Source organism: Sebastes umbrosus, chromosome 12, assembly GCF_015220745.1.
Source record: "Sebastes umbrosus isolate fSebUmb1 chromosome 12, fSebUmb1.pri, whole genome shotgun sequence".
Taxonomy (NCBI): Eukaryota; Metazoa; Chordata; class Actinopteri; order Perciformes; family Sebastidae; genus Sebastes; species Sebastes umbrosus.
This window is the reverse complement of record NC_051280.1, coordinates 9,591,035-9,604,380: the sequence shown is the minus strand read 5'-3', so window position 1 is coordinate 9,604,380 and position 13,346 is coordinate 9,591,035. Positions and strand designations below refer to the sequence as shown.

The window sequence follows — 13,346 nt, the reverse complement described above, 5'->3', positions numbered from 1 at the left end:
CCAGAGTGGCTGCAACAAAACTCATTTGTTGCTCTGTTTGAATGTGCATCAGAAGCTTTAATAAAAAATGTTCAAGCAGAGAGCTGCCAGTTGAAGTCAAATATTTCTCTACAAATGTTGACATGACTAGCTCTCCAAAAACTCTACCCATTCTTTGCTTACACACCACATATCATCATCGCTAACATCCTACTTGGTTATATCCTGTCCTGTATCAAGGCCTCTGGCTGAGAAATCATTGATTAAAATAAGGTACTTAATAAGGAAATTCTGTTTTTCATGTAGACATAAACAAATCAGATGGAGCAACTGTCGGCAGTTTTATTATGTACTCAAAGGTTAGAGAGGGTAGCTTTGGAAAAATGTGTAATGTTCACCATGGCTAGCCATGATCCTTTAAACCATTCTTCTGTACATTGTGTCATTTAGTATATAATGCATACCTGTATGGGTTCAACTGCATACGGTGTGAGTAATGCAGTCTTTGTGCAGTGAACCGAGAGGACGTTATTCTGCATAGAACGAAATACACTAAAACTAAATTATGAAAGCAGTCCTGTGCCGATCTGTATTATCCATAGAAATCCTGTCTGAAGAATACATCACTTGAGACGTTTGTTAATCACACACCCTGTTATATAAGCACGATGAGAATCATATAAGCTGTACAGTTAACGGTCTGTTGATGCCATTAACTGAAAAATCAACCTTTACTTTCCCCATCTTCTCTTTTAAAAAACCTTACAAAGTAATGGTTAGTTCATGTCATTTCTTTTTTTCTGCCATTGTTCATCTGTCAAAAAAGGGCTTTTAAAAATGCAATCTACATTATGAAAGGCCCTTTTTCCAACATATTCTTAATTTGTCATTAAACTATTCACTTTGACAAGTAGATTGAATGACCTGACTAACTCTAAGGACAGTTAGTGCTCGGTACCACTTGCATAAAATCTCTGTGCATATTCTTATTCACTTTCAGGAATTTGTGTCCAGTTTTGGCGCAAGCTCTGGTAAATTCAGAAGTCAAGTTTCACCTGTGTTGAACTTGCCCAGACATTGTGAAAGCAAGGTTGTGATAGACCTTTCCTTCAGGAAGAATGGATTGTGTATATACAGTATATACGGAAACTCCATAGTTGAAGAATAAAAGAAGCAGAGTTTGAAGGATCCTGCATAGCTGTCACGGCGAGCCCAAGGACGGAGATACAGGTTGACAATACAGTATATACTGTTGGCTAAAAAGGTGTGTGCTAACCAGATTAGCTCCATCAGTTTACATTGTTTCCAGTTGCACTTAACCGAGTCAGTATATTTTGCCTTGCCAGTTTTCTCTAACCAAGCCTTAACATTTTATTAACAAAGGTAGACTGACGATCTGTCAGCTATAACTGCTACTTTTTCCTCTATATAGCTTCATGGCAAATTGCCTCAGCGAGGTCTAACCCTTTATGATTGTTCCTTTTTTTTTCTACGGCTGAGATTGAGCAGATCGGTCTTTGTGGGTCTAAAAGGAAATTGTTTGCTAGATTTGATGTTTCTAATTAATGCTATTGTTGCTTTAAGGCATGAATAGAAATCCACTTCACCTCACCATCTCAGATAACATTGGTCTGGTTCGGCACCCACAATAGCTGGCAGTCATGTGACCTATAGGGTTTATATATTGTCTGTGGCAAGGCGAATGAAAAGCCTTGGTTTGAGTCCCATTGAATTTGTGTTCTTTTGTCAGTCAGAGAAAACAGGGTAGATTGAGTTTGTGGTGTGCAGGAAGGTTATAGGAGGACCACAATAAAAGTATTTTTATCACAGGCAGTTGGAAACAGAATGGCGAATTGTGTCCTATGATATTGGCTCTGCAAAAGGCAAATTGTTTTCTTCTCAAGGACACGTCTTCAAACAACTGCTGTTGGAAAGGAGAGCGACAGAGAGCGAGTGAGACTCTGCATTTATAGCCGTTTCATTATTATTATTTCCCTCATCTCCATCTATCTACCCCCCAAACACGGAGGAATTGAAGACTCTGAGAACAGATGTGCACAAACGATACTCTGGTGACATCCACGCAAACTTATTCTCTTCTTACTTGGGAGCCGCCTCTTCAGCTCCTCACAAACAATTATCATCGAGGTTGTTTGTAACCTCAACTCTTAAGCCTCAAGAGAGTGATAAATAGCTGTAGTTTAGTCGGGCTCGGCGAGATCCTTTTTTTCTGCTGTTTTTAAATTTGAACTGAAATGCTTCTCAAGGTCTTTAAATGTTTCTATTCCTCGTGTTTAATTATTCATGGCCTATCTGCTGTAATTTTTGTCACAGATTTTCTCCATCCTTTTGCTGAATTATAGATGTCCCATTCCCCTTGCTAGGCGTCCAGGAAGCACTCATTCAGTCTGGTTGTATAACTCTAACTCAAGAACATTTGTGCGTCTCCTCCTCAACTAAAGGACAGGAATGTCAGGGAGGCTGCGATTTATATCCTGTATTCCCCCACCTAGATAGCTAGATCTTGGGTCCCCATATATCTCCTAAGTAGGTGGCTCAGAAAACGCAGCAACCATTTCACAAAGTCAAGCGCTTCACTTTGATTTACACTCTGGGTAACACCCTGAGTTGAGTGCGACACATGCAGGTTTTTGGCGACAAATGACAATGCCACACGGGCCATCTGGGGAGTGTTGAAGTTGAAGAATCACCTTGGTAACCTCCCACTGCTCCTGTAGAGATTGCGTGCCCGTCGGTAAATGAGGGCTTGTGTTCTTCCTGTGTGTAAGCCCTAACCACAGGCGTTTTCCCCGGGAACCCGAACACTAAAGACAAAGCCTGGTCTGACAGTAGAGATGGGTGTGTGCGGGCATGTGTGTTAAGACAGATGGGGGAGGAGGGGGTCATTCCTGCCTGTCACTCTGACCCCAATCACCGCACAGCATATTGGTGGAAACGAAATGAAAGATTGATTTAACCAGTTCCACCTCCGCTGCCTCTGCTCTTCCCATCAACTGGCTGTCCATTAGTTTTCATCCGGTCGGTGGACTCACCTTTTGCCCCCGAGGCAAACTTGCTAGGTTTGTTCTTTTAATCCCTCTAAATGGTCAGTGATAGAAAAGACTTCCCACTGACATCTTATACCCTGTTATTTATTCCATTTCCGCTTTTCTTTAAATCAAATTTTTCGATACCACAATCGACAAGTGCAACTTTTTTATGACTTGGTATTTGAAGCAAAGCGAAAAGAAGTTATTTGCTTCTTGTGGAAAAGTCTTTAGCAACGGTTAGTGCTTCACTGTTGTACTTTGCAGCACAGTACTTACTTCATCTCCACCCCACTAAATGCTGCCGTCATGATGAATAAACTGTAGAGCCCCTTTTAGGTTTAGTGGGCTCTAAACTACTGCACTTTCCCAGTATGATGCAAAACATGATGGGAGTAAGTAACCATTATTAATTCATGAAATTACTGATTCCGTGCAAATATACAGTATATATGGATTATCAGGCATGCTAGCAGATGCATTCATTGTTTGAGTGGCTACTACTATGTAATAGTTTTTGTGGGTTTAAACTAGGGATGCACAATCCAACTTTTTCAGTCCCAATACCGATACCTGGGTTTTGGGTATCAGCCGATACTGAGTAATTAATAAGCTCTATGCCTAAATGTGTGGAAATGACTGGGATCATTCTTTTATGTGTGAGACAGGCTTGACTTAAAGGAACAGTGTGTAACATTTAGGCGGAACTAAATGGAATATGATATTAATAAGTATGTTTTATTTAGTGTATAGTCACCTGAAAATAAGAATTGTTGTTTTTACTTTACCTTAGAACGAGCCGTTTATATCTACATAGGGAGCAGGTCCTCTTCACGGAGCCGGCCGCCATGTTTCTACAGTAGCCCAGAACGGACAAACCAAACACTGGCTCTAGAGAGGGTCATTCACATTGGTTGGCACACGGGAGAAGTTTCAGATGGTTGCAATATGCAACCTCACAGCTAGATGCCGCCAAATCCTACATGCTAGTCCTTTAAACACTGCTTTCCTAACTTTGTAAAACAAAATATAACAAATAAAATATATAGATATAAATTTACTGAATTGTTATTTATTATTAAAATAATAAATCATACACCAGCAACTGGTAAAAAAATCTTCAAAATGTACAGGAATTACAATTCAAGTGTAAACCATTTTAATTTAGCAACAAAGTGGTCAAAACTTAAACAGGAATTAAAATTCCAGCATATAAATTACATAGTATATAAACATAGAACTGAATTGAACAGATCGGCCCCATTGTCATAGATATCCGATCCAGCTATTTGAGTCAGTATCGGCCCGATATCCAATATCGGTATCGCTGCATCCCTATTTCAGACCCCTAGCACCAGAAGAAATTGCACCCTTCTTCACAGTGTCATAAACCAGTCTAACAGAGCTACACATGCATTGTACATATACTACTGGAATCTGCGGAACCTACTCTCTCCAGTAACAAACGTTTCTCCGATGTCCGTTGAGAATAAACATACATGAACCGGTTTAGAGATGAAGCATTAGAGGCACTCCTTCTATCTTTAGATCTTGTTTCCATATCATCGAATTCAAACATTTTCTCCAGTATCAAACGTAATCTAGTTGATTGTTGTCTGCACATCAAGGGCTAATGTGCTAAAAGGAACTGGTCGTTGCTAATGTAACGTGACATTCCTTAGCGCAGATTTGTCAAAAAGTAAATTTTAAGCAATAATAAATTGGGCTATTAGAAGGGAGTGAATCAAAAAGGAGCTATTGGTTCGAAGCGTATTCACTGTATTTACGCAGTGGAGCTTGTTGCCTTTTTTTAGGGCAGCATACAGCAGGTTGGTCGATCATGAACAAAGACAAAACAAGACTTGGTATGACTTGACAGTCTTGAGTCTCGTCATGCATCATCCTCCTGTGCTGGAGGAGGTCTATCTTACTTTCCCTCTCGTGTTTTTTTGCTCTCCCTTCCTACTCATTGCTGTGAGAAGGAAGGCGTTCACCCATTCATCTCCACCCCTACAGCTTCAGGGGGTTCATCAGACAAGGTGGCAGCCCAGCCCGGCCCAGCGCCGGAGCTCATTCTGTGGTTTCAATTCGATCCAGCACGTTGTAGACCCCTCCGCCCCTCATCCTCACCCATCATGGCAGTCTCATTTATCATGAGGCCTATAAAGAAGGACTTGATAGAGTGAGGAGCGACCACCACCATTCAATAAATCCTTGTGATTATCCACGCCTCCAAGGTGTACAGGCAAAGTGTCTTGTGTGTGTGTGTGTGTGTGTGTGTCCTGAGCATGTGGGCATTTGTCTCTGACTTTGTAATGGCTGTAGAGGGTGATGTTAGAACACTAGATGTCCATGTACAGTGCCTTTTAAAGTGCTATCAATTATAACATGTGTACACGCGTCAACCCCAAGGCCTGGTTTGACTTGTTGCATTTGATGAACAAAAACCTTGGCACTTCCACCCTCATCTGTCCCTAGCTTTCTTTCTCCAATCCCCCCACCCACACATTGACTCCCTCCATTTCTCCCTCTTAACCCCCTCCCTCCCCCCTCTTTCTTTTCCTCCAGAGGATTGCATAGAGGAGCACTCTAGGAGGGTGATGGAGCTTTGATTGTCGGTTATCAAAAGCTATCATTACGGCTCGCTTCTGCGGGATATGAAAATGATTTCCTAAGTGTAAAACCCATGTCATTACCTCAATGGCCTCAGTGCTATCACTGAGATGTAATAGAAAGAGGCAAACAAATGTGCTCGCCTCCCAGCCCGCCCAGCTCAAACAGAACAGAGTGAATAACACACCGCAATGGAGAGATAAGTGACGGCAATACCAGGCCTCGCTGCCTAGAATGGAACACTTTACATGAAAACAGAATTTAATCTTCGCCGTTGTCATGTTGTTTTGGTACTGTCTACAACGAAGGCACCTGCGTGTGACGAGCCCCAGCAGCCAGCGAGGAATCCGACAGTCTACATGCCATCCTGCGAAAATCGAGGCATTTCTCTTTTTCCATCTCAAAAAAAGGAAAGCTCCCTCCTCCTCCTCCTCCTCCTCCTCCTCCTCCACAACCTGAGCGCCGTTTCATCCTGATGAGATAGCACCCAGGCTCAGGAGCCGCATTGACTTGACGGTGGTTTCTAATCATTGGAGAACTAGTCCTTTCTTCCCCTTCACTCCCGGTTCTGTTTGCTGAGCAGGGAGATGGAAGTGTATGCCAGCACCAGGCTTTTCTGCTCTTAATCGATGTGGATCTGATAAAGATCCTGGCTTTCTGAATGACTCGCACGCCGCGAAGCCCGAGGAAGATCTGATAAGTAAATCATTCTTCTGTACATATAGCCAGCAAGATGCTGAGGAACCAGATCTGCGCCGCCGTGTGCACGCGTATGAATCCTCACATTACTCACATAAGGCCGTAAACACGCTAGAAAACACACATTGTCCCCCCTCATACACACACTGCACACTTGTCTCGCAGTAAAGTGGCTGTGCTCTGGACATGCCCAATTTGTTTCCTTTCATCCAGGACTAATGTCTCGCTCTACCCAGGGGCTAAGTGCACCATTTGAAGCCCCCTCTAGGACAGACGGCTGCAACATGCGGTTATTTGTTGTTTTTGTTTCATGTTTTTTGGGAAATCGAGTTATCACTTGGGCTGCAGTGGCGTGTACGCAGGGCCCATTCACATTAACAAGAGGCAATAATGTGCTGATAATTTCTAAAAACATTATTTAAATGTCACGCTGTAATGACAAAAAAATCACTAATAGTTCTATGTAAATGTCAAATTCAAATTATTCAATTACATCCGCGAGTGTGGGGCAGGTGATAATTTGTCCACCGCTTGGAATACCAATCTGGCTCTCACTGGAACTCATTGTGTGTGCCCTCTCATAAGATAGACCTCAGTAATTTCCTGCTCCAAGGGATGCTTTCATAGCCATTATTATAACTCTATTCCACTAGAAATATCTGCCATACTGGAGAGATATTAGAGTCATATTTTTTAGTACTTTCACCCCAATGTTGCCCTCAGTGGGTGATAGCTTGTGAGAATTGTTGAGAAAAAAAAAGGCTATGGATTTCAAGAGACCGCCCTGTTATTCCTTGTTGTGATTTGTGCTTGTGCTTTTGATACTGAGCCTCTTACTGCTCGGTCAATAAAACTAAACTAGCAGTCACAGTAGGCTGGGGTAATAGGCTCATCTCATCAGCTGTCATTCATGGGCCTATGGGCCTATTTGAAAATGGCTGCATAGCCTCCCATCCATGCACGAAAGGATTTATAAAGGATATCAGCCGTTCGGCGCGACCCGTTCATTTGAGATTAAGCGGAGGAGGAGGGTACAGGGTGTTTTTCTTCTTCTCTTTCCTCTTTCTTCAAAGTCGGCTCTGAAATGGATGAGGCACCTTGTTGTTCATGAAAACAGATGATGTCATTCTGAGTCACGGGGCACAAGTTGTGATTGGGCGTCCGCCACAGATACTCACATTTTACTGCCTCCCTCAGACAGCTGGCATTTGCACTACAGGGAGCCAATGGGGTAACAAACAATTAGCCTTTTCTCAACAAAACTCCAGGGAGAGGCTATAGAATAGTCATAAGGGCTGTTTACTAAATGGCCAATATTCTTTTATCTACCTTCTCTATTGCTGTGTGTGCACTAGCAAAAATATCTGTCCACCACCATGTGCCAAAAAGACACATTTTAATGTATATATTAATAAATATGAGCTATTTCTCACACAAGTGATTCCCATTCTCGTTGGCATCTCTCCATTGGCCAGAATTAGGGCGTAGTGGACATTATCTATGATGTTCCACAAAGATGGAAGTGTGACATTCTCCTTGAACGGCTCAGAAATGAGACTTCCTCCCAGCCGCTCGTGCACGTCCGTTTGAGATTCACACTTTGGTGCATTTGTCACTTTGAGAGCATCTGGTTTAATTTGATTTCTGTGCCTGGCCACCCTGCAATTCTCTGTGCTTTTAGTGTAACCGTTGCCTACAGAGTGCGGCCAACAGATAGTTCCGCAAATAAAGGGGTTTAAACTTCTATTTTCGGGATGGCTTTCCCGACATTGCAACCTATTTGAAGAGGCCTGTTTTCCTTCGCCAATTCTTCCCAGTTCTCTGTCAGAATCTCTCTTTTCTTTTTTTTTTTTTTACTGTGATTACATTTGTTTAAAATGGCTGATGACTTTGTAAATCATTGCATTTATCCCCTTTCTGTAATTCTACTATCAGTTTGCTACTAGAGTGGAGTTGGCTTACTTATTGTCTGTTTGCACTTTCGGTGAATTTTTGCTGATCTCTTTGAAGGTGGATGTCTGACATACCAGTCTCTTTCACATTTGAACAATCATTAGAGGTCAGCCCTGCTAGAAGACCCACTCTGAAAGATGACACACATTCCAAGAGTACTCCTACACAGCATTGCAGAAAGGTTTCTCAAAGGACATTAAGCACTTTTATAGAAGCTATAATGCTCTCTCAGCCAGTAAAATATGTATATATTTTCTTCGGCTATTGTTATAAAAGCTAATAGACTTACATGCTCTGTCAAAGATTTTAGTGGTTTGTTGCACTCTGTGTAGACCAGTAGTGACAAATCCTTTTTAAAGGTGCACTGTATAGGATTTGGCGGAATTTAGCGGTGAGGTTGCATATTGTAACCAACTGAAACTTCTCCCGTGTGCCAAGCGTGTAGGAGAAGTACGGTGGCCGACGTAAAAACGTGAAAACTATCTAGCGCGAGTGTTTGGTTTGTACGTTCTGGGTTACTATAGAAACATGGCGGCCGGCTCTGTGAAGAGGCCCTGCTCCGTATGTAGATATAAACGGTTCATTCTAAGGTAACGAAAACACATTGATGCTTATTTTCAGGTGATTATACACTAAAGAAAACATGCTTATTAATATTATATTCCATTTCTGCCTATACACAAATCCGGGGAGGTACTGGAAGTAAATAAGACGCCATTATTGCAGTGGCATCTCCCTTCAATATGTGCGTGTTTGAATGCAAGATGTCCTAAGAAGTGTGCAATTTTCAACTTTTACTTTTAACGTTACTTTTGACAACGATGTCTAGGCGTTCGGGAAGAACCTGAGCAGTTCTTAGCTGCCCAACGTTAGCCTAACATGGTGAAACAAGTAAGGTCAGCTAAGTTAACACTGCGTAGCTATCATAAGCTAACAAATTAATGGGCTAACACATTGTCTAGGGGTGCGGTGGTCCACCAGAATAAGTTAAGTCAATCAACTAACTGTGGTGTTATTGTAAAATATAACGTTAGTTGCACTAACCAGGGCAACCTAATGACCACAAAGTAAACATCATTTGGTCGCCATCACAAACAGAACACTGAGTGTCTGTTAATCATGTTAACTGGTGACTCTCAGCCGAATGTGTCGTGGTTGCTCGTAGTGACGGCAGCTGTGTCCTTGTAAAAGCCTTCAATTTTACTTTAATCAATTTCAAATACATACTCATCTGTGTTTATTATCTACGCCAAACATTTGCGTATGTTACTATGAGCACAAAGTCACCGGTTAATACTGTTGGCAGACAGTAGAGTCACTATGACTTGCCACCGCAGTAATGGTGGCAGCACTAGATGACGGAACACACAAAGCCCCCTAAATGCTATACACTGTTCCTTTAAAGAGATGCTAATTGCCATTCTTTTCCTTTTGGACAAAAAGATTTTTTCCATTCTCCTGACACACTTTTATCGTTTGTAGCCCTTTGTGTATGCTTCATGTAGTGGATGCTGCGTTGATATCCTTCTCTCCATCCGTCTTCAACAGCTCTCCCTCTGCCACTTCCTGGCCACTATTTCATCTGCTCTATGAAAGCGCAGGAGAGATCACATCCGTTTGTTTGTCCTTGTGAAATCTCAAAAGTGTTCCATCTTTCATTCAACAAGCAGGCGCCTTTATCTTCTCTCAGTGTTTTTCCTCTTGCATTATCCTCTCTCACTCGTACAAGCTCCTGTCATGTCACATGTCGTGACCTAACTTCCTGACAAAACATTCCTTTCTGTCTTGTAGCTTTTCTGCAGTGCTACATGAAACTTAACCTCGTTGTTGATCATTCCTGTATATTTTTAAAGGAGTTTCAATAAAACTTGATCAGTCGGACATTATCTTTCTATAGGCTGTTTCACAAATGCATGTGGGCATTAGGGCTGTGCAATTAATCAAATTTCAATTACGATTTTGGCTTCCAAAGATTATGAAAATAAGATAATCGACACAAAAAAATTATTGAGCTGCATTCCATTTTGCAATGGCGCTCTTGTTTTGTCTTTTTTTTATCAATCCAGCTCACCCCTTTCCTTTACCGTGGTGTGCTTTCACCCCGCTCAGCGGGTCAAGGATGGCCGCTCGGTTTGGGAGGAACCCCTCGTGGGAACTCTCCCCGGCGCAGGCCCTCGTATTTCCTCCATGGTGGTGCTCTGCGACCGGCTTTGAGTCACCTTGGAAAGGTCCTGGGTGGCGCTTTACAGCACCCCTCGCCCGTACCTTCCTGCTCCCGGCGTGACTGTCAACCGGGGCCTTATCCATACAACCATTGTGATTAGAATTGAATTGTTTACTAAAGCACAAACTTGTTTACAAGAGCACAAAGTTCTTCAAGGATCTAGCCTCTTAATTTTGCTGTCAAAGTGCACCAGATTGATGCATTTAACAATAAAATTTAAATGTAGGCTACAACATTTTCTTTGTAAATGCACGTTTCTAAAAGTCAATGAGTAATCATGTTGAATATTCTTGATCTCAATTTTGACCAAAATAATTGTGTTTTTGACATAATCAAGCAGCCTAGTGGGCATCACATTCAAAGGATGCAAACTGTGTTGTTCGTATGGATTCATGCTTGTTTGTCATGTCCTTTGTACCGCCTGTAGAAATGAACAGCATGCTGGCGCTCCAGTCCAGTCCCCCCCCCTTGCACCTCCAGAATGTTAAACATGGCTGCCGTGGCTGCCTCTGAATTGCTGGACTGTGTCTCCTGGGGAACGGGGAAATTGAGCCCTGGCTCTTCCTAATAGGTGGTAAAGTGTTAAGTTCCAGAGAAATGGACTGCGAATTTAACCTGGAATGGAAATTGATCCCATTACCTTGTGCTTGGGCTGCTTTCCTCCCATAGGTAGGAGATTGAGAAAGAGAGAGAGCAAGAGGGGAAAATAGACGGGGAAAGCAGAGAGAGGAGATGAGGAGGAAAAAAGAGAGCGGGAAATAGAAATGGGGGAGCCACAGAAAAAGAGAGGAAATAGAGAAGGGGAATGGAGAGAAAAAGAGGTGGAGGGAAGGACTGAAAGAGAGAGGAGAAAATGGAGAAAGTAGAAGAGAAAAGGCAAGGAAACACATGTGATTAGAGGTGATAGGATGGCAGTGGGGGTTGTGTCCTGCCTGGATTGGCAGGCTGGCTGACTCTGTATCAGTATGGTGCTAATAGCTGACGGCCACTGGGCGAGATGGAAAAGAGAGAGAAAAAGGCAGAGGACAAGGCAGAAGAAGCAGAGGAACGGCACGCTCTGAAGGGATGATACACCTCCTGCTGAGGGTTTCCACCAACAGACCTGTGGTGTCTTGGTGTGTGCAGCTGCTGTGAGAGCGAGTTAGCAACGGTGATGGGCAATGCTCAGTATCAGGCTGCGGCTTTGAAATTTTAAAATATTTTCTGGGAATATGAATTCCAAAAAGAGGAAATGGTATTTCAATATGAAAAAAAGTATTGACCGGGTCTCTAGTGTTATGAAAATCTGGTAGCAGATTTTCTTTTAGTCAAAGGAACACCACCTTCTCTGTGCCCTGGCACAGACCTCAGTAATTCCCTTGATTTTATTGAAACTATCTTGCACTACCTGCCATTTCATGTGGCCTAATTGATTATCTTGATGTATGCTCACACTCCTCTCTCTCTCTGTCCACCCTGCCAGAGCCCATGCACGGCCCACAAAGGCTGGAAGTGGTGGACATCCAATCCAAGCAAGTGACGGTGCGCTGGGAGCCTCTGGGCTACAATGTGACCCGCTGCTACAGCTACAACCTGACCGTCCAGTACCGGTCCAGAGTGGCCGGCAAGGAGGAGACCCGCGAGGAGGTGTGTTACGACACTCAGAGCCGCGATCCTCAGCACACCATCCACAACTTGACGCCCTTCACCAACCTCAGTGTCAAGCTGGTGCTACGCAATCCAGAGGGGGTCAAGGAGAGCACAGAGCTGGAGGTTCAGACTGATGAGGATGGTAAGTGTGATGCAAGGCTACTTGCTGTACAGGTCTGGGAAGAATGACACAAGATTTTGCTGAAATGATCTTTGATTAGATTTCTTTTTAAGTTGTTGTGAGGAACTTTTAACTGGTTATGAAACAGTCTCAATTTAATACTGATGCCTCTATATGACCTACATAAGTAAACGAGACCATCAGCGAGAAGATAGTCTATTTCTATATCGTTATTCTTAATACTTTTCATTGGTGCCACCGGTTCCGACGAAATCAAACCAAATCATGCAGGTTCACCAGAAACTCCTTCAGCTTAGACTCCAGCGGGGCCTCCAGCAGCAGACCCATATCCAGTTTTGCTGAGGTGTAGAGCTCAATGCCCGGCAGTAGCAGCTCCTCCTTCGGCCAGGAGCAGAGCTGCTCCGCCGGTCCGTATTGCTGGGCCCGCTGGAGGGATGGGAGGCACTGGAGAATCAGAACCAGAGCTAAGCGTGGCAGACTGTCAGACCTTGCTGCAATAAAATGAGAGGTTTTCTAAAGGGACTCTGGTGCTCAGAAACACCACCGCTTTTGTCCACAGGGACCGCCAAAATCAACACAAAATGAAAGTCCCTCGTAGTAGCTTTAAAGTATGGAGAGCAAATAAATGAAAAAAAAATGGACTACCCAAAATTCAAACAACTGTAATTTAAACTACTATATTTTAATTATTACATTTTTTTAAATGTAATAATTTATTTATTTTTACCTTATTTTGCCAGGTAGTTGAGAGGATATATAAGCATGTGTGCTCTCAACCAGCAAAAAAACTCACTGGATAATTGTTAATTCTCACCTGGTCATAAACAACTTGCACTAAGGACAAGTTTGGGATTCTCCAAATGTTTTTTTCAGGAGAGCAGATTCAGTGTCGTAAGGTTGTTTCACCTCCTTCAAAGATGAGAGATCTTCTTCTGTGTTGCCTCAGCAGACACAGGAAATGAACTCCATAGAAGTCTCAAGGAACCCCGGCCGCCAGATAACAAACAGGCTCGGCTGACGAAAAGAGAGTCTTGTCATGTCTTGCTCAGATATCTGTGGT

General features: G+C 42.9%; 1 protein-coding gene across 12 annotated transcripts in view; it reads left to right on the top strand.

The window, feature by feature from the left end:
- The window catches only part of LOC119498360 (receptor-type tyrosine-protein phosphatase mu-like), a 191,742-nt gene that overhangs the window by 86,471 nt on the left and 91,925 nt on the right, over window positions 1-13,346 (top strand). For all 12 annotated transcript variants that reach the window (XM_037787181.1, XM_037787190.1, XM_037787186.1 and 9 more), the window contains exon 8: window positions 11,978-12,286. In XM_037787181.1, coding sequence (XP_037643109.1) covers window positions 11,978-12,286 — 309 coding nt within the window. The remainder of the gene's footprint in view (window positions 1-11,977; window positions 12,287-13,346) is intronic.